Source organism: Miniopterus natalensis, chromosome 13 (genome assembly GCF_054644295.1).
Source record: "Miniopterus natalensis isolate mMinNat1 chromosome 13, mMinNat1.hap1, whole genome shotgun sequence".
Taxonomy (NCBI): Eukaryota; Metazoa; Chordata; class Mammalia; order Chiroptera; family Miniopteridae; genus Miniopterus; species Miniopterus natalensis.
The window spans coordinates 63483346-63507566 of record NC_142093.1 but is presented as its reverse complement, the minus strand read 5'-3'; the positions used below and the strand labels follow the sequence as shown (position 1 = coordinate 63507566).

Here is a 24221-nt window from a genome sequence, read left to right as displayed (position 1 = left end):
CGGCCTGTGTCTTCCCCTTTCCTGGGGACATCGGCAGAAGCAGGAAGGGAACCCAGGGGCGGCGGCGACACTGTTACCCCGACGCGGGCTCTGCGCTGTCCCCTCCTGGAGGCAGAGGCTCTGAACGGACCTTCCGCTCTTCTCGTGGCTCAGGGCTCATGACCAGCACTGGTTGTGTGCTGACCCCCTGACCCCCAGGGGGCACAGTGAGCGGGGCCTGTGTCAGCCCTTAAGGCCCCTGGGTCCTGTATGCTTTGGTTCTTGCTCCTGTCCTGACAGTGTTTCTGTCTCCCGCTGCGGGTGGGTTAGCGGCTGCTTCCTCTGCGCGGTCTTCCGGCCTCTCCCGTTCCCACCTGCGGCCCCTGAGCTCTCCGCTCACCCCCTGCTGCATAACAACCGCCCCAAGGGGGTGGCTTCTGCAGACGGTTAATCCTCACTCACATCCTGCGCGCATGGCCTGGAGCAGGGCTTGGCTCGGCCATGTTTCCACTCCAGGGGTGCTCTGAGCTCAACAGCGGTTCTCAGCTGGACCGTCTGAAGCGGCCGCGCAGGGCTGGTCCTTGAGGGGAGTTTGGTGAGACCGTGCACAGGTGGACTGTCACCCGACTCCTACACGAGGTGGCCCTTGCAACGCGGTCCCAGGGTCTTTGGACGGTCCGCAGGTGGCTGGTCTCCCTCAGCGTGAAGGCCCCAGGAAAGCAGGCAGAGCTGCGTGGCTTTTTCTGACTTCGCTTCTGAGCTCGCTGGCCTCTCTCTGTCGTTTGGCTCGAGCCACCGGCCGGCACTCCGGGGAGGGGGCTGGAGTCCACCTTTGGTGACAGGGTGGCGCAGTCACAGAGCAGAAGGCCAGGGGGGTGGGGAATATTGCCGTGGTGTCTTTAGAAAGTCCAGAGGGCCACTCTGAGAACTGGAGCCACGCTCATGACCAAAGAAGGAGGGGTCTGCAGGAGGCCTTCGACCTCTCCTGTGAGTGGGGCACACGCCTTGGTGCCAGAGCCCTGCTGGTTACTTTCTGCTGTTCAGATCTTTCGTCTTTGTTTCCTTCGTCTGTGGTGCAGTTTAAATGGGCCAGTTTTCTGGATCGTGGATAAATCCAACGCCTGAGGTGCTGCCACATTCAGGTCACGAGAGGCGGATGCGTCACTGGGGTGAAAGGGTGCGCTCTGCTCACCACGCCTCCTGCGCACACAGTGCAGAGTCGGGGCGAATTAACATTCCCAGGGAGCCCCACAAGCTGGAACTCCAGTACTCGGGGGACTCGGAGGGCTTGAGCCCCAGCTCTGCCATCTGCTGTCTTGTGAGTGGCCCCACAGAGTGGGTGTCTGAGTAAGCCCCTGGCTCCCCGCTTCAGGCATGGAAGCTGCGCTCAGGACTGAGGACTAAGTTCAAGTCCAGACGGCCGAGAGCCCTGGGTTCTACACCTCGGAGTGTGGCAACCCCCAGCGGCCCAGCCCTTGTCTTTTAAAGATGAAGAAACTGTGACCCAGATTGAGTAAATGCCCAGGTGGCTTGCCCAGCCACAAAGCTAGGTCTCAGGGTGAAGGCGGGGGTCCAGCCTCCCGCCCTTTGTCACTGAATGAAAGCTTCAGAATTCCAGCGTAGGCTCTGGATGTGCGTGTGTGTGCGTGTGTGTGTTTACATGCTAAACATCCTTCTGTAACACGGATGTGTACAGGCTTAATGATCCCAGGAGGAAAGGTGGCACAGCTTTCTAGTACAGTGATGCTGTTAGCTGAGTGATTCACTGCGATCGCAGAAAGGGGAGTTGGCCGGAACGCAGGCGGTGGAAGCGCTGGCTGCTCACCAGGCCCCCTCGCCGCGCGTGCTCCAGGAATTTACTTACTCCCTGAGTTTCGGGGCTGCTTCTGTGAAACGCTGAGAGCGACGGCTTGTGGCGTGCTCTCTCTGCCAGCTCTGCGTTCACCTCTTTGCGTATCACATGCCGTCTGCCTCCTGGGATGCATGTCGGGCCACAGCCACCTCACAGAGCAGCAGCCTGAGCCTCACAGAGGCCACACAGTCGGCCTGCGGTCACGGCAGGCAGGCGGCGCTCCTGGCTTCCTCCCTCAGGCTCTAGTCGGCCTCTGCAGTCCACGTGCCCTCCGGGACGCTCCCCTGCACAGGCTCCCTAAGTTTCAGGACTCCTGGGAGACGCAGACTTCTGAGCTGCCCCTCGGGTGGAAGCTGTCCAATGGGTAGAGCTTACGGGGAGGCAGGTTTGTATTTCGAAGCGCCAGAGGAGTTTTTGATCCTGAGTGCTCATGAAGACGTGCAGCGTCCCTCTGAGGAGGAGCAGCTGGGCAGCTGTGGAGGATGCTGGGCCCGGGAAGGCTGTTTGGTGAGCGCCTCCAGCCCCTGATGGCCTACAGAGCAGAGGGTGAGAACCCACAGCGAGGGCTGTGTAGACTCAGGCTTACACCCGGCGCTGTCCGGCCACCCGCTCCGTGGCCTGCGGTAAGCGACTGAAGCATCGAGGCTATTTCCACGCCTTCATGCTTGAAGGGGGAGGCTGCGCTCACCAGGCACATGAGTTCTGCCCCTGGAGTTGCTCAGAGCAGCGAACCCCTCTTACCCAAACGCCCGCCGGGGGCTCTGAATAGCTCAGGCTTAATGGGGATACAGCATGTGACCAGAGGACTTGGGTGAGTGGGACCACAAGCCGAGTTGTTTTCCTGAAACTCCTAGTCAGTGGTGTTAGGGAATAAGCTGGACAAGGCCCAAAGGTTGACAGGGATGGTTTTCGGGGATAAGATGCTTGCTGGCAGGAAGTAAAATGCAAGGAGAGTAGGTACCCCTGGTGAGCCAAGTCTTGACCTCTTCAGGCTTTTCCTTTGGTTCACCCCATGTGGCCCATGCTCTGCTCTGCCGGGCCCAGGGAGCCAGCTGTCCCCTCAGGCCCCACCAGGCCAAGGACATCAGGCCGCTGTCCCGGGCCTGGCGGGCCAACCGCACAGTCCCGCCGTGCTGCTCTGGGGTGGGTGGCGGAACTAGCTTCTACCTTTTCTAAAGAACTGAAGTAGCTTACGGATGACCTATTAGGAGTTCTGCTTTGAGCCAGGACAATTTTCAACCAAAGCTGCCTCCAAGCTGCTCCACATCTTTCGCTAGAGGATCTTCCCTCCCCCCAAACTCCCACCGTTCTGTGCCTTCCGGAGACTCGGTTCAAAATGCCTCTTATTTTGCTTTCCTTTCGCATTTAAAAACATTTCCCAAGCTTAACTCTGATGTAAATATTTGTTTTGCCCACGTGTTTCAGGTTATACCACATGCCTGAAGCAGCACGTTTGGGTTTTCAGGAGTTGACTCTACCAGCTGGAGGTGACTAAGAGCTGTCTGACCCCATGAATCTGCAGGACCTGCCGCCTGTGTTTGGATGACTGTGGCCCTGATTCAGGGTTTTTAGACACAGTTGTTTAAACACTTTCAGAAAGAAGGTGAAGCCGGAAATAAAGGCAACGTAACTCCCTGGCCCCCGGCTCGTGCCGCGAGCTCTGCCCCTCACCCCATCCCTCCTTCCTTCAGCTCTTCATGCATTTTGGTCTTTTTAAAATTTTTTATTCCTGGCCCTGCTTTTCTCATCCTGTTCCTCTGTGTTCTTACACTGGGTGTGGAGAGACATGGTTATTTGACAAAAACAAAGCAAACAAAGAAACACACAAGGGCAGAATGTAACGGAAACACTGGGGGCAGAGCTGCCCTTCCCTCAGCCTCCCTTCCCGGAGGCGTCCGGCCAGAGTCCAGCAGAAAGGTGGACCGTCCGTAATTTAAAGGCAGTCTGGGGAAAGCGGGCCGGAGAACAGCGCTTCGCTGCAAACCTCTGCAAAGCAAGTTATTTTCCCTCTGGGCCTGCCAAAGGCTCTGTTCCCCAGCCCGGCACTCGGGTTCCAGCCTTTCCCTGACCAGCAGCCCCTGCGACGCGTCTGTGGCTCAGCTGCCTGAAGCCCCCTCCTGGAAAGGTCAGTAAAGCAGCTATTTTTGCCAAAGTCCCCGGAGAGGAGCCCAGACAGTTCTCTCGGCTGGGGGCCTGGGGGGGGGGGGCAGTTACTTGAGGAGGACATTTTAGAGTTTTGCTTTACTGGATAAGATCCTTGTTGAAACATCTCTACGTCTAACCCTGACCAGATGTGGGATCTTGAGAACAGGGTCAACGTCCGACTCGCTTCCATCGCCAGGAAAGGAAGTGACAGGACGGGATTCCTCTGGGTTCCTGCAGCTCTGTAGCTCTGAGCCGGAGCCCCACCTGCCCCTGAGGATGCAGCCTGGCTTTCTGGTGGAAAATAATTTAAACCTGGCCCCAAGCCCTCACCTAGTCCCAGGCTACGCCTGAGCCTGCGTCCCGGGGGAGCTCCTCCTGCCCGTGGTCAAAGGGACTTTTTAGAGTCGCCCCTCAGACACTTGAGCGTCGGAACGACGGCCACTATGGACACGCGCCTGTCAGCGCCCGGCCGGGCTTCCCACCCCGGGTCCTTCTTCTAAACTCTGAAAAGTCAGCATGTTGGGGCTGGGTTCGCTGTGCAGGGCGGAAACCCGAGCACGTGACCGAAGGAAGTCGGGGAGGGGCCGCTCCACGCAGCCGCGGTCCTGTCGCCGCCGGCCGGCGCGGGAACCCCGCCCTCGCGTCCTGCCCGAGGCAGCAGGAGGGAGCGTGGCGACCACGCGTTTCCACTTACGTTTCCTCACCCCAGTTCTGTGGAGTTGCCACTGCTAGTTGCCAGGGAGGGTGGGAAGCGCGGCCTTGGTGCGGGACGGTGCTTGGTTTGCTTAGAGCCTGCTGGCTCTGCCGCCGGAAGCAGCGGGGACAGGTGCTGGGGGGACACGGCAGCGTCTGTCACAGAAACTGCAGTTTTTGAAGTGCGAAGGCTGTGGGCTCCCTAGTCCTGGGTGTAAACTTCACCCTCTGCTCACCAGCTGTAAGGTGTTGACCAAGACACTTAACCTCTGTAATCTCGTCTATATTATCTGCGAAACTGGCACAGCAGTCTCATCATGGGGGTAAAATAAAAGAACACAGGCTCAGAGTTTAGCGCAATAGCTGCCACTATTACGTCGTTGACCTCATTCCTTTATCAGGGTGCGTGGTGCTGATTGTACCTGGTGTGTGTCACTCCTGCTTCTTCCACGTCCTTGCCAGAGAACCCGTGAGTCTGGCTGAGACCAGTCCAGTGGGGACGTGAGCAGCTAGTGAGTGTCCAAAGGCACAGCAACTGGGTCAGGGCCGCTGTCACCTTTTGCTATCCAAGGCCCCATGAGCCTGAGGGTGGGGTCAGAGGTAAGTTTCAGGAATAGTTATGGTTCAGAAACGGAAGGAGAGGAGTGTTGGGGAGACAGCCCCGAGGCAGACACCCCGCCTAGGGGAGAACCTCACTGCCACCCTGGCTCCCCATCACTAGAGTGGAGGTCAGACCGGCTCTGAGGCTGCGCCTCCGGATGGTCCCGCTGACGAGGGAGGGTCCTGCCTGCAGGGCCAGGGCCATGCCTCAGCTGGACAACCCTCCCTCGCCGGCGAAGAACCATCTGGGTTCACTGTGAGCCACTTAGAATCATTTCTGTTCCAGGAACAGGGAACAAGCCTACTCCTTCAAGGAAGCTGGGGGAGGGTGGAGAAGGGATTTTTTTCTAGATTTACTCCTCACTCCCAACATTCTAGCAGAGCTCAGTCATAAATATTGCCTGGTCCCCCTGGGACTGGGCTTGGTTAGGCCGTGAAGGCTGTGAATAAGCCCAGCCTCTGCCCTCAAGGCTGCCCCCGCCCGTGGGGAGCCAGACAGGAAGCAGGAATGGTAGATGGCACGACTGCTCCCAGGCCTTGCCCTCCTGGTGCAGCGTTGCCGCTCCTCCCACCAGAGGCGGGCTGGTTCTCCACCCCAGTGATGGCAGGATTGGCACGGGACTGGCTTTGACAGTGGGACGTGGGCGGACTGGAGCGAGCTAATTCTGAGCAAGGCCGTGGGTACCTTGCCCGCATTGCTTGCATTTTGCCATCACATGAGAAGGTCACCTCCCAGGAAGACACTGGTCCGGGACGGTGAGAGACATGCGGAGCGGACTTGGGCGCCATCGGAAGCTTGGAGCCTACACTGGGTCAGTCGGCCGCCATCCGACCCGCAGGCTTGGCTTGCTGCTGTAGCTGGTTTGTTAGCAGCAGGTGGCACTGGCCGTGGTACCCCAGGCGGCTGTGGTGTGGAGGGGGAGGGACCCCGGGGAGCTCAGAGGCTTCTGATCATCTCGGGGACGTTCGTGGGGGGCGGGTTTCGTGAGCTGAGTACATCATTCGCTTTTTGGGCCTCATTTTTCCTTTCTCTGGAATGTTCTACACCAGAGAGTTAGCGGTGTGTGGACTCCCTCAGCGTCTATCAGACTGTATGTAAAATAAGAGTTAATCCCCAAGGATGACGCCTATAGGGCCCTAGGAAGAGTTCTCTGACCAGCATATGAGGACCTTTTGACTTGCAGCGATTCATTCACTCATTAAGTCACTCAACAAATAGGAGGTAGGGATGTAACTGGATAAAATAAAGTGGGGTCCTTGCGCACGTAGAGCTCCCCTTTCAGCGAGAGGAGACACGCCGGCTGTGGAGCAGGGAGGGACGATAGGAAGAACTGGGCCAGAAGGGTGGCGCCGTTACCCAGGAAGGCTTGGGAAGACCTCACCAAGAGGGACGTTCCAGCCAAGAGGAGGGGCCCCGAGCAGCGGCCTTAGCTGGGGAAGGAGCACCGCAGGCCGGCGCAGGGAGGGCCAGGCGCTTAGGAGACAGGCCTCAGCTGAAGGAAGGACGCCCCAGCCCCGGCCCCCCGGGAGCATGTCGTGGCTGCAGTGTAGAGGAGCAAATCTCCAGATTCTGAGTTGTCTTCTTAAAAAAATCCAGGCAAAAAGGTTTCTTTTATTAGGTGAAGCTTCCAGAACCTGTCCTGGGAGCATCGCGAAGGGATTCTCTCTTTGGATGGTCGTGGCTCCTGGTGACCCCTCTGTCTCCTCCTCTAGGCTACGAAGTGCGGGGCCCGAGGCGCGCACCCCGCGTGTCCCCCGGAGGCTGCCGGACACGGTGCTCATCCTGAGCCTGCTGATGGGCGTCTCTGCCTTCGCCACTCAGCCCGAGGAGCACACGGGTAAGAAGTGACGTTCAGCTGGAAAGGGCTTGCGGCAGCTTGGCTGGGAGGGCTGGTGTTTACCTAGGGAGGGGCTGCTGGCATCAGAACGTGAGGCGTGAGCTCCAGGGGAAGGTGGGGGGCACAGTGCACAGGGGTCACTGCCTGGTAGCAGGAGGAACTAGGCTCGGGGGCGGGCGGGCAGTCGAGTGTACCTGAGATCTGCACTGGTAACCAGTGTCACCTCAAGAAATATACTACAAAGAAAGCAAACGAAATGCGATACAGGCTCTCCTCTGGACACCCGCGCATCCTGCCCAAGGAGCAGCCCGGAAGTGGGGCCTCTGCCCGTGACCCAAGGTGCCTTCGGTATCTTCAATCCTCGCTCGAGGGTGCTTTTTCCATTGCTTTTCAGAGAGAGTGGCAGGGAAGGAGGGAGGGAGAGACAGGGATGTGAGAGCGACGCATCGATTGGCTGCCCCCCGCACACTCCGACCAGGGCCAGGGATCGCGCCTGCAACCGAGGTGCCCCGGAGCCGAACCTGGGACCCTTCAGCCCGCAGGCCGACGCTCTAACCACTGAGCACACCGGCCGGGGTGGTGCCTTTGGTTTTACTCACACATCCCGTCAGGACTAAGCTCTTTTTCGTGTTGAACTCAGCTAAGATCTACTTTAATAATGAGGAACTGGCCAGTGGAAAATATGGCCAAACGTTCTAATCTTTAATTTTTGACACCATGTGAACCCGATTTAACTTTCCCCAGAAAATGTGTAAATGGAGTTGATAGTAAAGCTCAAGTTGCTATTTAGGAGTTTTGAAGCCATTATCACGAGAGGGGTTCGGGGGTCCCCGAGAACGCCACGCTGTCGGGGGAAGGCTGCCTCTCCGGATGGGCCGTGGGCAGGAGGTGGGACCCAGCCTGACCGCAGTCTCTGTCCTCAGCGGCCGCAGGAAGTTGCCGATACCGGGGCCAGCACTTTAAGACCAGCTTCAAGGTGGAAGGGGAGCCCGTGGTCCTGAGGTGCCCCCAGGTGCGGTACTGGTTGGGGGCCTCCGCCAGCCCCCACGTCAACATGACGTGGCATAAAAACGGCTCTGCCAGGGCGATCCCCGCGAAGGAAGGCGCGCGCCTGTGGGTCCAGGACGGCGCGCTCTGGATTGTGCCGGCTGTGCGGGGGGACTCCGGCACCTACATCTGCACTGTCAGGTGAGGCCGTCTGGAGCGGGCGGGTTCTTCAGGGGCGGCCTGGACGTTAGTCCAGTGTGCAGGTGAGAACCCATCCGTGCCCTCCCCTCCGGTCCTGAAACGCCTCCTGCGCGGAGCCGCCCCCAGGTGTCCCCACGGCCCCTCTCCCATCGCTTAAGTCTTTGCTCGGATGCCACCTCTTTAGCCCCGTATTTAGAACAGCACTCCTGTCACCCTCTCTCCTTGCCCCGCCGGAGCTTCCTGCGTCTGACACGTACCCGTGAGTCTGGTTAATGGTCGTCTGCCCCACCAGAGCGTAAACTCCGGTGCGACGGGGACCTGGTCTGCTTTGCTCACTGCCCAGCCCACAGGGGCACAGAGCAGGATGTGAGGCCTGAATGAAGTGTCGGAAACACTCCCACCACTTATTCTGCACGCGCGGGAGCCGGGATGGCCTGTGACGTTCTCCCAGGTGGCAGGCGTGGAGCTGGGGCTGCTTCCCGCGGTCTCGCTCCTCTCCCTCTGTCCTGCTGCTTTTCCCCTTAACTCTGGTAACATATGCAGAACATAAAATTTACCGTAATAATCCACTCAACCCTGCAAGTCAGTTAGGGACACACGCTGTTGCGTGACCCTCGCCACCATCCAGCTCCGGGGAGCTTCATCACCCCGAACTGAAACTCTGCCCGGTTAAACGACAGCTTCCCATGCCCCGGCCCCGGCGGGCGCCGCTCTGCTCTGCTGCTGGGCGTCTGACCACGGGCCCAGTCACGCAGCAGCTGCCCTTGGGTGACGGCTTAGTTCTCCTGGTATAAGGTTTTCAAGTTCCACTCGTGTTGTACAATGTATGAGAATTTCACTTCTTTTTAAGACAATAACGTTCCGTTGTGCTATGGACCACATCTTGGTCACCTGTCATCTATCGACGGACACTTACGGTGCTTCTGCCTTTTGTGCTTGATGCCGTGGTGAACACGGGTGTGCACGTCTGTGGAATTGGTGGGTCGCATGTAAATCGGTGGATTTTCCGGGGAGCCGTCATGCTGTTTTCCTCGGTGGCTCCACTGCCTCACATCCCCCTCAGTGCACAAGGCTCCACTTCCCCACGTCCGCCAACACTTACTATTTTCTATTTTCTCGCTGATGTTTGTTGGTTTTGGGGAGGGGGTAGCAAAGCCGTCCTGATGGATATGAAGAGCTATGTCATTTGGTTTTGATTTGCATTGTCCTAATGACTAAGCTGTGTTGAGCACCTTTCCATGCACTTTATTTGTGTATTTTCTTTGGAGAAATGTCTACTCAAGTCCTTTGCCCATTTTTAAATTGAGTTGTTTATTTGTTTTTGAATTACAGGAATTCTTTATATATTCTGGATATTGCTCTCTTACCAGTTATATGATTGGCAAATATTTTCTTACATTCCATGGATTGCATTTTTACTCTGTTGATAATGTTCTTTAATGCACAGAAGTTTAAATTTTGATATAGTTCAATTTATCTATATTTTCTTTGGTTGCCTGTGCTTTTGATGTCTTATCGAAGATATCATCACTATATCTAATGTCATAAAGATTTTCCCCTGTGTTTTCTTCTAAGAATGAGCTCTTCTGTTAGATCTTTGTCCCATTTTGAGTTAAATTTTGTATATGGCATAAAGGAATGGCCCAACTTCATTCTTTTGCATGTGGCTATCCAGTTTTTTTGAACACCGTTTGTTGGAAAGACTGTCCTTTCTCGGTTGAGTGGCTTTGGTCTGTCTTGCTGCTCATGGAGGAGACAGTTGTAGGTAGAATGGAGATCTTAAAATTTCCCTGGCTTGGTTCTTCTGAAAGGGTTAGGGTCTGGTTGGGAAATGGAGCTCCCGGCCTTCTCTGTAGCTGCTGACTGTGTCCCTCCTCAGGCCATACCCATTCCTCCCACCAGGCAGCTTAGAGTCTGTAGGTTTCATGAACACGTTTGCTTTAAGGAGAAGCCATATCATCAGCATTGACATTTAGAAAGAGAGAGAAGGAACGTGACATTCTTAACACAAAGGAATTACTGGTGAATGGGAGGATTTCAGACAACATCAGCCCCAGCCCTAGATTCCTAGATGGTGTGTGTGTGTGTTACTTTCTGTGACTGAGCCCTGCCTAGGAAGCAAGGCCAGCAAACTCTTATTTCTGTATCAGGGGGATATGGATGTGTGATTTTACAGCAGCTATAAACACATAGTTTTGTTTCCTTTCCGGTGCAAAAAATTATCTTTTTTTCCTAAGGAACACTGCTAGGAAAACCTAAAAGTGTGTTAGAAAAAGAATAAAACCTGGGGCCAGAGTGAAGGGGTGCGAGCGTGCACCCCTCATCTCCTGTCTTGGTCTGATTACTTGACGATTCCAGTCTTAGTTTTATCTTTATAAAGAGGTTTGTTGGGAGGGTTCTGTGAAATCAGAGCCTGGGAAACATCTAGTAAGGGGAGCACCGCAGCAGGTGGTCACCCGGCACGTGGAACTGCGCTTTCCCCCAAGGCAATGTTTATTGACCACTGAAGTGATAGCATGCAAAAATCAGGGAGACAGGCTGAGCCATGTTGGTCTAAAGATTGTTTTTATACTTCACTAAAAAGTTGTAGCTAATGTTCTTACTTTATTTTCCATTCCTTTAGAAGAGTAGTGACCTGGAATTGGGGGGCAGCGAAATCCGAATGTGGGTCAAGCTTTCAAGCTTGTGGAGAGATTACCTGGCTGGTCTCTAGGTTGGGTTCCTAGGGGCTGCAAGTCGCCAGAGTTGCCACAGTACCCTTTGGCATTTACAGCCAGAGGGTCAGAGAGGGCCCTGTCCTCTGACTTTTACAGCCTTGTGATCTAGAACCCAGAGGGCCTTTGTCAGCCAGGGTGGGGAAGGCTGCACTGCTGGATCACACGGCCTTCCCCAGCGGCTCCGAACAACACAGGCAGCCAGCCCGGGAGGGCGGCCGGCGCTCGGGGCCCAGACTGAATGCTGACCATGCACCAAAAGGAAGCAAGTTCTGAAGGGTGTAGAAGTGACACACATCCCACCCCTTGACTAGAGTCGGTGGCTGCACCTCTCAGTGAGGCCAGGACGTGCAGCCCCACTGTGCGCTCAGGATGGGAGAATTGGGTGTGCGTAGTGAGCAACCCTGATGACTCCCATTGTGGGGATACCACACTGCATGGCCGAATTACTCCCCACCCCTCTTTCTGTTGGGTATTTCTATGGAGTATTTGCTCGAGGGGAACGACCAGATCGATAATGTGAAGAGGTCTGTAACTCTCAATATGTCTAGTGAGCTTGGTTTCCGGAGTTAGTGTCCTAACTTAAGGGTTTTCTCAGGGCCCTCCTGGGTTTCAACCTTGCTTTGACCTCTTAGCAGCTATGTAGCCTTAGGAATTACTCAGTCTCGGTATACCTAATTTTCCTCTGAAAATGAAATGAGAACAGGTGAAATAGTGCGTGCAGGGACCCAGACGGGCCGCCGCGCCTCCCCCTCGGCGACGGCCTCCACCCGCGCTCTGTCCTTTAGGCTTGTCCTCCTTTGCACGCAGCTCCTTGATTTGCGCTTTCCAAGGTGATAGTTAACTTTTTGTATTTCCTTGTGCATAAAATGTTGTTCATCTCTTAGGTAGCTAGAAATTATAAAATTAGTTTTAGTGAACATCCTTTGTCTGTCCCCTGTTTCTGGAAACGACTTACTGGTATTGTTTCCCCTGCCCTGGGGTGTGGGTAGCATTATGATGTTGAGATTACAGTTAGCCCAACCAAAAAAAAAATTAAATCCAAACAAACAAACTTAAGTTAATTTTCCCCATGCAGTATTGCAAAAATCTTTTCTAGATTTTATATGAAGTTCTCAGCAGTTTTCTGAAATTAGACTTTAGTTCATAAATGATTCCCCAGAGAAGTAAAGGGAATTCTCTTTATATGGAGACAGTAGCTCTTGGGAAACAGTTTCTTCATTTGGATCTGGGTCCCTGAACCAAGAAGTGGGCCCATTGCCCAAGGAGCCAAGAGCCTGGAGGGCTTAGGCCCCTCTGAAGGGGACTTGAGGATTTCTTAGTGGCCTTTGATGGTGTTGAAATCAGGCTTGTGAAGGGATGTTTGGGAAAAAATCAGAATATATCACCATTTCTATATAACATTTAGGATGTGGTGCTTTTTTTGTCCCCTAAGGATTCAAAAGGATCAGGGATAGAAGTATTACCATACTAATCAAGAAAATGCAGAATGTAGAATTTATTTAATGGGATTGGGGAACTTGCTCTTAATTTCACTTAGTTTTACCTTTATTTTTGCCTTGCCATTTATTACATTTTTCCCCTCTTAAATCAGAAACGCCTCTTACTGTGACGAAATGTCCATGGACCTCAGGGTGCTTGAGGACACAGAAGCTTCCTTGCCTGTCATCTCATACCCCCAAATCCTGACCTTCTCCACCTCGGGCTCCTTAGTCTGCCCTGAGCTGAGTGAATTCGCCCCTAACAAAACTGACATGAAGATTCAGTGGTACAAGGTACATCTTTAAAAACTGGCATTTAATTAAATTGTATTTTACTAGCCGTAGGAAAGATATAAAATGCCCCTTTTGAAGATAACATTCACTTTTGTATTTCTCTTTTTTTAAACAGTTAATTAAAAAGGACTATGATTAATATGCTCTATTAATCCTATGTGGCTTGGGTAAGGATCCGCAGAACAGTGATTGAGAATATGAAATAAATCCAGGGTAAATAACAGCTGAAAAAGACAGCTTTTGCTCCATTCTGTCTATTAAAACCCAGAAAGCAATTGTTGGTTAATTTAACCGCTTTATGCACATATTAACTTTGGGTTAAAGGAGTAAACATAATTTCTTCTCTTGCTGGTCGAATACATACTGTCATCAGGTGATGCAGGCAGACCAGGTGTGGGCAATCCACAGCCCAGGGCCAAAAGGAGCCACCACCTGTTCTACAAGCTAAGGCTAGTTTTCATTTTTTTAAATGGTTAAAAAAAATAAAAGAATAACACTATTTTATGCCATGTGAATAATGTAAGACTCAAATTTCAGTGTTCTTAAGTAAAGTTTTACTAGGACCAGGCCACACTCGTTTGTTTTCACGCTGCAGCAGCAGAGCTGAGTATGGACAGAGGCCGTGCGGATTGTGGGCCTAGAACACTTAGCATCTGGCCCGTCACAGAAAAATTTACCTATCAAGGCCATAGACTGATATTGGAAAGTACAGTCATTTTTTTACTCATTGATAGAAATTAGCCCTGTAGTCAAGAATTAGGTCCATTTAAAAAACGCATGTGGAAATAATGAGACAAGTCTATATAACACTATGTCCTAACATGTTTACCTGAAGCGTTGTTTATAATAGGACACGAGAAACAGGAAAGTTCACTACTAGGGATTGGTTAAGCTGATTTTCTCTCATGGGAACAGTGCACTATTACATAAGCACTTACAAAGAGGAGATAATTTTATATGTATCAACATAGAAGAAAAATACAACACTGCTATAGTTAAAAGACTTTAAGTGATATATGTTATATTTCCTAGTTATGTAAAAATATGGTTTAATATATTTAAAAATCTGGAGGAATATACATTGAAATAACATGGTGTTTTAAAAATATGTCTTTATTGATTTCAGAGAGAGGAAGGGAGAGAGAGAGAAACATTAACGATGAGAGTCATGGATCGGCTGGCTGCCTCCTGCACGGCCCCTGCTGGGAACCGACCTGCAACCTGGGCACGTGCCCTGGCTGGGAATCGAACCGCGAACCCCTGGATCCTAGGCTGATGCTCAACCGCTGAGCCACGCCGGCCGGGCCCCTTTCCATTTTTTATAAGTCAGTGTTACAGAGCGTTTTTATGTTGTGCTACTTTGCTAATCAGCAAAGGCATGAAAGGTATTTCCATAGTTAAGAGAAAAGGAAGTTAGGGACTTCCCTTCATTTAAGAAATACAAGTGATATCCTGCAATCTACATAAACCGAATTTTCTAGTATAATCTCAATCAACACTATGCATAATTTTGTCATAATTATTAAAATGTGCCTTTTCAGAAAAAAAATGTGTTAACCAGTTGACTGGTATCACAACTTCACGATATATGTAGTCTATCAATGAATGCTGGAAATGAAATGATTTTCTGAAAGTAGGAGAAAGCAGCCAGCCCGTGAAAGAGCCAGCCCCGTGAGGAGTGAATTCTCTCTTGGCTCGGGAAGGGTACGAAGGACTGTGCCTGCGGAGAGGGCACAGGCTCGGCAGCTCCTGGGGCCTGAAACCCTGGCTGTCTCGTTGAGCTGTGCGGCCGAGGCCAAGCTATTTCACCTCTTCAACCCGCTCCCTTTGCGAAGCGGTGACGAGCCATCCCTACCGCCGAGTCCTCGGGAACATCCGGAGTCCCGTGCGCGGGCTTGGTGTACGCCCGGAGCTCCATGAGCACGGCGGCGGGAGGCCCTGGTGGCGCCTAGTAATATTCGCCCCTTCCCGAGGATGCCAATCATCCCCGGGCGCGCTGGGCGCAGCGCTGCCCTAAACTCGCTGATCCGAAGCAGAAACTATCAATGTCTCTGTTTTACAGATTAGAAAACAAGGATACGCAGATGTAAGAACTTGCCCAGGGGCACACAGCAGAGAGCTGGTGAAGCCAAAGCTCTGGCCCGGGAGGCTCCCGACAGCACTGCCCGGCGGGCAGCCCTGGCTCCGGGCCGAGGGAGAAGGGTGGTGCTGGCCTCCTGGGCTCTTTTCACATTTGTCCACTCTTGTTAGGGATAATAATCTCTCTCCTTTTAATTAAATGTACTGAAAGTAAGACTTTGTGAGCCATGTGGAGCACAAACTCCCAGTTATGCCTGGGATCCCATTCAGAGTAAGAAGCTGAAATGACTCAAGGGTGCCTTTGACTCATTAAGGTTTCAGGCACATGGTTTTGAAAGAGCTGTTCCTGGAACAGTTTGTTCTCAGGGTGTTTTCAGAATCCCTTCCAGCTTCTTCTGTGTTGTTGGAGGCCTTGCTCTTGAGGGTTCTGCTCTGCAGCACCTACCTGTCTTTTGTCCATGTGAACAGTGTGGCCTCATTTCTCTCAATTAGTTTTTTTACGTTTTTTTCCTACATCTCCACCTACTCCTAAAATTGAAATGACGTTTAAAGTAATTACACAACATTATCTCTTCTGAGCTTTGTTTTCCAAGTTCCCGCGGCTCTATAATAGGATTCTTCCCTGGGTTCTCCTGAGGTCCACAGGCAGCTGTCAGGCCATAAATATATTTGTATTTTATTTTATTTTTTATTTTTTAAAATATATCTTTATTGATCTCAGAGAGAGAAAAAGAGAGGGAGAAAGAGAGAAACATCAATGATGAGAGGGTCATTGATCGAGCCCGCAACCCGGGCATGTGCCCTGACCGGGAATCGAACCCTGATGGCCTGGATCCTAGGTCGATGCTCAACCTCTGAGCCACGCCCAGCCGGGCTATATTTGTATTTTAGATGGTTTATTTTGTCAAAGAAGAAAGGTGTCCCACCCCCCTCTTCCCCCAGCCCCCTGGTGCTTAAGCAAATGTGCTTTAAGCATGGTGCTTAAACAGATTCAGCAACTTTGTTTTCTGTGTTAACAAATTCCCTCTTCTAAAAAGAGTTAAAATTATGTCCAAAGTAGAACATTTGCAAAGTAAATAACAAGGCCATTTTTGGGTTGCAAATTCAACATTGATCGATAATACTGATCCCATTCACAGCTTTTGAGATAAAAATTAGTATATAGTGTAACTTTGAAAAACATTTTCCCTAAGGATTCTGTCCTTTTGGATCAAGACAACGAGAAGTTTCTAAGTGTGAGAGGAACGACTCACTTACTCATACAAAACGTGTCTGTGGAGGACGCCGGCTATTACAGCTGCGTCCTGACGTTTGCCCGCGGGGGCCTGCGGTACAACATCACCAGGAATATAAAACTGCGCGTCAACAGTAAGTGCTCGCCCTCAAGGCCCCTCTCTAGCGGGTCCGACAAGGGGCATGCAGAGAACAAATCGGGGCTCACGCAGAATTCCTCGAATGTCTTTGGTGTGAAAGGAAAACTCTCTTAAAACACCAGGCCAATAAGGCGTGTAAGACGCCTCATACGGTAGGAAGCAAGGTGTTATTCTGAGGAGGGGCGAATCCGGGGGTTCCAGGTCTGAGGCTAAAACGCACCACTAGAGGGGCCCAAACAGTGGTTCACTTGGAAGGCCCCTTGGGAAGGCTCGTGCCGCCAGGGCCAGCGTCAGAACACAGTGGCCATAGCTATGTGGAATGTAGGCTACTAGGTTTGATTGGATTTTTCAGTTAGAAGGCCATGCAAAGGCACACCCCGTGGAAATTGCCCCTGTCGTGTTCCCCAAGGCGTGGCTAGTTGCCCTTGAAAGCAGGATTCCAAATAGTGAGTGTCCTTCCTAATCCTGCGTGAGCAGCGCTGATTAGCACTCGCTGTGTTCAGCAGTAAGCCTGGCCTCCTACGTGCCGGACACCGATCTTGGTGCCAGCCCAAGGGTGTGTAAGTCCTGGGCTCTGCCCTGGAGAACAGACTGCTTTTCTTTATTTTATATACTAATAACTACACGATTGGAATCTTTTAAGGGCATTTCAGAGAGTTTTGGAAATATAGTAAGGTTAAATAATTGGTCTGTGAGGGGAAAAGACTAACTTTTTTTCTCGCAGAATCCAAAGTTTCAGGGAAAGTCGTGTCTCCCATGAAGTCAGATCGCTAGATTATACTTCATTTTTACTGTCTTGTGAGGATTCATTCATCTCACCTCGGTCCCCACGGGGGCGCTGAGACTCCCCGTGACCGCGGCGTGTCCCGTTCATGTGCTTCTGCGCAGGAACACCAGGGGGCAGTCAGCCTGCATGCTCTGGAGGCAGGTCCCCGCCTCACCGCCTGGGGACTGGCTGGACCGCAGAACCTCAGGCCCCACCCCAGACCCGCTGAATTGGAAACAGGGCCCGGGAGCGAAGCTATCTGTGTTTAACAAGCGCCCCTGCCCCCCAGGTGACGCGATGTGCCCTCAAGTTTGAGACCCACTGGTGTATCAGGCCCTTGAAGCTTCTGTCCCCCGTCTGATGTCCCCAGCCTCTGAGTTGCAGCTGTGGGCCTGGGAGGGGAGGGGAGGGCAGGGCTCCCCGTCACAGCTGAGAGGCCGCCTGCACTTGGAGCTCCGTGGCGACGCTGCCTAATGCTCACTCATAGAGGTTTCAAGTGCTCTTAAGTGGAAGGAGTGGGGCTGGAGCAAGTGGATGTGGGGATGGGCAGCCCTTTGCCCAGGCCCAAGCTGTTCTTTTTACTCCAATTCAGGTGCCCAGTTTCTTCAAGCTCCTGGGAGACCTGCCTCTTGGGGAACTGGGTTCTGATTCCTAGGAGATCTACCCTTGCCTCCCAAGGGAATTATCTCCCCAATTAATAAGTCGCAGTGGCCAACCTGAATCCGTCACTCAGCATGGGATTAAAATTACACACAGGTGGTCCCCAGGCCCCAGGCCTCTTTTTTATTTTTCCAGGTGACTTCAGTATTCTGTGGCAGGCCCTTGGGGAGGTGAGGGTGGATTGGGGGAGATATTTTAGGGCAAATTGGCCACGGGGAGGAAGACCTATCCTGTGGACATTATGCAGGCTACTGCTAAGAATCCATTCCGGAAGCCAGGGAGGGGAATGGGTCATTGTTTATCACAGAATGAAGACCATCTGTGAGGGGAAAGTGTGCTTCTGGCTTCTTGGGTTGGCCAAGGACCCTCGGCTTTGTGGAGAGCCTGTTTCCTCTGCCAGACAAAGGCCGGCTCCCGCAGTGGTGGCATACGGTCTAGGATAACTTAGCTAATGAGCTACACAATGGAACTGGACCGCAGCTCAAAATGACAGCTTCCCTGACCGAATCTCTTTTCTGTGCACCTACCCCAGGAAGAGAAGAGGAGACCATTCCCGTAATCATTTCGCCCCACCAGACCATATTGGCTTCCCTGGGTAAGGCCAGCAAGAGTGCGTAACCCACGGGGGTGCCTGAAATCTCAAAGTCTGGGGTGCTGAGACCCCTGTGTCTGCCGACTGCGCCTGTCCCTTCGTGTGCAGTGTGCCTGGGTGGAGACCCTAGAACCCAGGATGAGAGGCCGAAATAACAAATGTGAGGGAACATCTCCCTGTGTCAGATGTTGCTGGAAATGGCATTGTTGGAAACAGGTGTACTTTGCTTCATTAAAAAACTACCTATGAAAATCTAAACGTAAAAAATCTGAACATTTTGGCGGCAGTTTTTAACTGTGGGGAAGGGTGGTGTGAGTCCCTCACAGAGCAGTGCCTGCAGTATATTGAAAATAATTCACTTTACCAAGCTTGGCTGCCCCTCAGCATTTCCCAAGACTCCATTGGTAAAATGAGACTGACCTGGCCACTGCCGGCCCCTCATAGATCATTTCTGTTGCCAAAATCACAGGGCAGCTGGTGGGGTGATGGAAATGATTGACAGGACTGTCCTTTCTCAGCCGTGTTGGTCCAGGCTATCTGGTGGCGTTCATGTCCTTAGTGAACATCAGTGCTCCTAGTGGGGTTCCCAGCATCGACCCTATAGAAAGGCCCCATTTCTCCCGCTTTCCAGAAGGAAAAGCTGCCCGGGGGTCATGGTGACTCAGGAATGGTCAGAAAGCTACACTCGGGTCAGGCTGGGCTGCAGACCTGGGCTGCAGGCTGTGTCTGTGAGGCCTGCACCTCTCAGAGCGGGTGTTGTACATGGTTTTGCAGGTTTATGCTCATTCATTAAACCCTGGCTGCAGAGTCCTGCCATCTCTCTCTCTCTGTTTCTTCTGTTTGGTGTTGGGCTTAGATTCAACGTTGTAATTAGGCCGTAGAGAACTCATCGGGCGGAGTCACACGAGGCAGGATGCAGCGGGCTGAGGTTTTCGGTCCCCCGGGTGGTGAAGGAGGGAGGAAGACTGGCGTTCTGAGCCTGAGGTGGCACAGCACCCATGCTGAAGAACGAATGGGAAGGGTTGGCTCATCCTCCCCGCCCCCCTTCGGTAACTTAAAAAACATAACTTACAGTGACTGAGGCAGGGGCACCCGGGCCTTACGTTCTGTGGCTGTAGAAGGTGCCATTCATGTAAAAGACAGTGGCTGAGACCAGCGATGGCAAAGAGAGAGAGTCGACATGTGAATCTGGTTTTGGGGACAAGCAGAATCAGTTGGGAGAGAAGGCAGATGCCCTGTAGGAACTGAGTGGCCTTGGGAAGCCACGTGCCTCTGGGTTTTATCTGCCATCGAGACCCGTTGAAGGAACTGGAGACACTAGGTAATTACTGATGCTCTATGAGTGGAACCTTTTGAGGAACCTAGCTTCCTTCTAAGGAAAGAATTGGCTGGCGAAGGGTGTTTGAGGAGATGGGGAGGGATCCACCCACCACTCAGATCACTGATGGGGAGGAGGGGGTAGCCCTGTATCCAGCTGGTTCTGACGTCCATGCGTGTGTCCTGCTGTCCACAGGGTCAAGACTGACAATCCCATGCAAGGTGTTTCTGGGAGCTGGCACGCACTCGACCACCTTGCTGTGGTGGATGGCCAACAACACCAACATAGACAGTGCCTACCAGGACGGCCGTGTGACCGAGGGGCTGCGCCTGTGAGTGGGGGGAGCTGTTTGTCAGTTTGGGGGCGTCTCTGGGGACAGCTGCTGTGAGGCCTCCAGAGGCTTTCCTCATTTTTCAAAGAGACAGTGTCACATCCAACCTCTCAATAGGACACACATAGCACATTCAAAATAATTTTTCTATTCTAAACTGTTGGATTTTTAGAATTTTAAAAATTGAGTTTTGCTCAGAATTACCATTTGTTCTTGAGAAGCAAACTTTCTAAATAAGAGCTGAGTTGCCGCCAACTACTTGTCATTGCGGTTGCATTATCTAGCTGTTTAATCGAATATTTGTTCCTTGATTTTTGCAATGAAAAATACTTTGGAGTTAATATGTTTCTGTTCCCCAGTCTGCAACCTGAGTGTCAGACGTTTTTACAAGCCTTCAAAAGATTCCGAAACTTACACAGTGCCCGAGAGGCCCTCTGTTTCTCTGAGAGCTCTGGCTGCCCCAGGCGCCAAGGAAGGTTCATATTCTAAGCAGGAGAGAATTCTGTTCTCATAAGCACTCACCTCTGGAGGGTGCTTTCTCACTTTGAATGCAGAACAGGCAGACCTTGTAAATAGGAACCATTTATGTGTGAGGAAGGGAGAGCATTCAATGTTCCAAATTATAAATTATAATTTAAAAAATTATAGTGTCAATATTCTGAATTAGCCTGAACTTTGGCTTGTCAAATTTTTGACTTTTTTGAAAGACCTATCAAAAAGGGTCTTTCTGGATGCAATTGAGTGGGTAAAAGTTTTGTGTGGTTAGCACAGTTGTTTGCTTGCAAGTCTGTATGGTGAAACTAACCTGCCCCATGCCAGCTTGCTAATCCTGTCCATTTACTAAAGGAGCCTAGTTTTCCCCCCTAGATTAAAAAAAGTCCTCGTGGGCCCTCGTCAGGGACACTCGTATTCACAGTAGTCGACAGGAAAGCGCCTTCAGACTCCTGGAGCATCGCAGATGCTCTTATGCGGAGGGAGGGCTGGCAGTGCAGATGAGAGGAGGGGGCACCCTGAAAACCGGATTCCTGGAAACTCCCTGCCCTTCCATATGCAAATGACTTGTTGGTGCTGCAGTCAAGTTTCCCAAAATGACACATTTCTCTTCCCACTACTGGTTCTTTGTTCATTGAGGGCCTTAAAAAATGATTTCCATTGTTTAAAGTGTCCTATTGTAACAAGTTTCCATTGTAACAAGTGTCCTATTACAGTGACCACCATCTTCAGTGTCACTCCTACCTTCAGAAACAGGCTTAGAAATTTCCCAAATAGCCCGGCCGGGCGTGGCTCTGGGAAATTTCTAAGCCGGCCGGGCGTGGCTCAGGGGCTGAGCATCGACCTAGGATCCAGGAGATCGTGGTTCGATTCCCGGTCAGGGCCCATGCCAGGGTTGCTGGTCCGGGGCCTGCAGGAGGCGGCCGATCAATGACGACTCTCTCATCGTTGATGTTTCTATCTCTCTCTTTCCCTCTCCCTTCCTCGCCTGGATCCTAGGCTGACGCTCAACCAGTGAGCCACGCCCGGCCGGGCAAGATATATATTTTTTCCAAAAAGTAATTTCCCAAATAAGTCACAAATATAACGGCAGTGCCCCTACTTTCTTAACCCTGCGATTAATGTGAGCTCGGCGGGCTCTCCTGCACAGTGCGGACGCCTGCCGCGGGCAAGCGCTCTGCCGGGCCGTGTCTGAGCTCGCTTTCTCCCTCAGGGACTACTCGGAAAACAATGAGAACTACATCGAGGTGCCGCTGATTTTTGACCCAGTCGTGAGAGAGGACTTGACCACAGATTTTAAATGTGTTGTTCGCAATACCTTGAGTTTCCAGATGCTTCATACCACAGTCAAAGAAGGTATGTATTTCGGGGACGCGCATGGGAAAGCGTGTTGAATGCTCTCTGGGTACTGGGCGAGGCTGCCGGTCCCCCGAATCACTTAGCAAATCCCTCATGTTTCCTGTTAGTCGAACACTGAGAACGAATCTCTAATATTCTGTGATTTTTTTTTTTTTGGTAGGGTGGAGGCCAACTTTGGGAGATAATATTAAAATAAAAATTTAAATAGCAAGCAGATTTTTAGAAAGGAGATAAAGTGGCTCTGCGATAAATTCTAAGGAACCCCGTGTCCCCTTGTGGTTCTTCGTGGCTCAACAGGACCAGCTGTCCCTTGGGACCCTTTGAGAAGAGGGAGATGTTCTTTATCCCAAAGCTGAGAAACTTGACCCTCCAGGAGCCAGGAGACAACCAGGGCTCAGGGCAGCTTTGAGGCTCAAGTCATCAGTCAATAGGAAGGAAAGTGAGAGGCGAATCAACCCAGTGCCCACAGAGGGACATTTTAAAAAGAAGGAAGAAAAACCCAGGTTATCATTCTGACCAATTGACTTCTCAGCTGATGCTGAGCGGGAAGGGAGACAGGTGATGTGGTCCGTTGGCAGCCCCGGAAGATAGCCAGGGACCAGCCCCAGTCGGGCCCGCGGGGGCCCCCTCACGCCTCTGGGCAGCCTGAAGCTCAGCTGCGCACAGACTGCTCCCCAGTCTCCACGTTTGCTGGGGTGGGGGTGGGGGGCAGTGCAGGCGTACCTGTGACTGGAAAGCTGACGGGTCGGTGGAGTCCCAGGGCCCAGAAGGACAGAAAAGCCAGTGTGCCACCAGCATGACTCACTTGCGACACTCCTTGGAAACACAGGTCCCTGGGCTCACCCAGAGCTACCCTGTGGCGAGGCGGGAGATCACAACCGCTCAGGCTGCTTCATACTGAAGCTCCAGCACCGCTGTCCTCGGACGTGTGTGCAGAAGCGGGCGTTTCAGATCGTTTCCATGAGGGGGCTGGTGGCAGTGCAGACTTGGAGGATTCCGCGGGCGCAGATTCATGGCCCAGAGGAACCCGTGCTTGCCTGGCCTGATGCTGGGCGCCTTCAGGCATCCCTGTCATGTGAGCCGGGTCCGAAAGCTGGACCGGCCTTGACCGACCGCAGAGGACACGCAGGCGCATCCACACGGCCGCTCAGGAAGCTGAACGTCACTCTCTCGAGGCTGGGTTGGGCTTCAGGGTGTAAGAATGACCTGCAGAAAACAGTCTGAAATTGTGCTGGTTCCTGGATGCCCGTGGAACCCGGCTGTTCACCCACATGTCTGACAGCACCCGTGTTCTTGTGTTTACTTGTTAAGTTTCTTTCACAGCTTCTTCCTATATTTTCATAGCACGGAGAAGCCACGGAGTGGAACGTGAGCTAGCGGCATCCAAGCAATAATCTCGACACTCAAAGCTTCCTTTCCAAAGCTTGCCTTCTCCCCTTTGTAACTGTATTGAGTCCTTACAACATCCGTTCTCATAGGAAATGGGCAGCTTTCCCCCCCATGTCACAGTCGGCTAGCTGAGACCTAACCAGGGGACACCTTGCTGCACACTGTTCGGAGGGCAAACAAAGTCGGACCCTCAGCACCTCCCTCCACACCCCTCCTTTCTTTCTGAAGTGTTGTCCTGCTTGGCTTGTTTCGCGGGGGCCACGTCCCGGTGTCCCTGGTCTTGGTGTCAGGAGCTCACATTCTGAAACTCAGTGCACATTTATTAGGAAAATAGCCTCTGGGACTTTCTCCCTGTGGCCCGGAGCCTGCCCCCCCCCCCCGTCGCTGGGAGAGAGCCTTTGACTGACACGACTGTTCTTCCCGCAGCCGCCACGTTCTCCTGGGGCATTGCCCTGGCGCCCTTGTCGCTGGTCTTCTTGGTTTTTGGGGGAATATGGCTGCACAGATGGAACAAACACAGACCTGGAAAGGCGTGTGGTCTGACTGCACTGGAGACCGGCGTCAAGATTTGCAGCCCTACCCAAGTAAAATAAAGGAAATAAAGTGATTCAAATACAAATGATATTCTCACGTAGGAAGGACCCTGCCCTTTTCCTTACTCGTGTAACAAAGCTGCTGTGTTTATAGAGGGCTTGTAGGGAAGTGTTAATGTAAAGTTTATTCTAAACTGAATGACAGGACACGTGTGGGTCAGCCGCGTGCTTTCCCACTTGCGACCCACTTAAAGGAGTGAGGGACCTTAGACCTGAAAAGAGTTAAAAACATGTAAATGAGTTAGAAATTCACTTATTTATTTAACAAACATATATTAAAAGTCTATTTCGGCTCTGCTCGATGGGAGGTGTTATAGACACAAAGGTAGTTCGGCCACAGTTCTCCTCTTTGGGAAGATGGAATTTCACTTTGAGACTGGAAAGGATGGTTTAGAAATGCTAAAGCATGAATTGGTGACATTTTAAAAAAGGAAGACTTAAAAAATAGCAATTAAAATAGAGTAGACTGTCAGAAAAATACACGT

The 24221-nt window shown here is 52.1% G+C and overlaps 1 protein-coding gene across 1 annotated transcript; it reads left to right on the top strand.

Moving 5' to 3' along the window:
• The first annotated feature begins 6034 nt into the window (after window positions 1-6034).
• Window positions 6035-23750, top strand: IL1R2 (interleukin 1 receptor type 2). The gene is given in 10 exon segments (XM_087823800.1): window positions 6035-6081; window positions 6983-7107; window positions 8031-8295; window positions 12604-12784; window positions 16057-16231; window positions 18195-18257; window positions 19768-19903; window positions 21609-21751; window positions 23570-23701; window positions 23704-23750. Coding segments are annotated over 10 exon segments (1314 nt in total).
• Window positions 23751-24221: the final 471 nt, after the last annotated feature.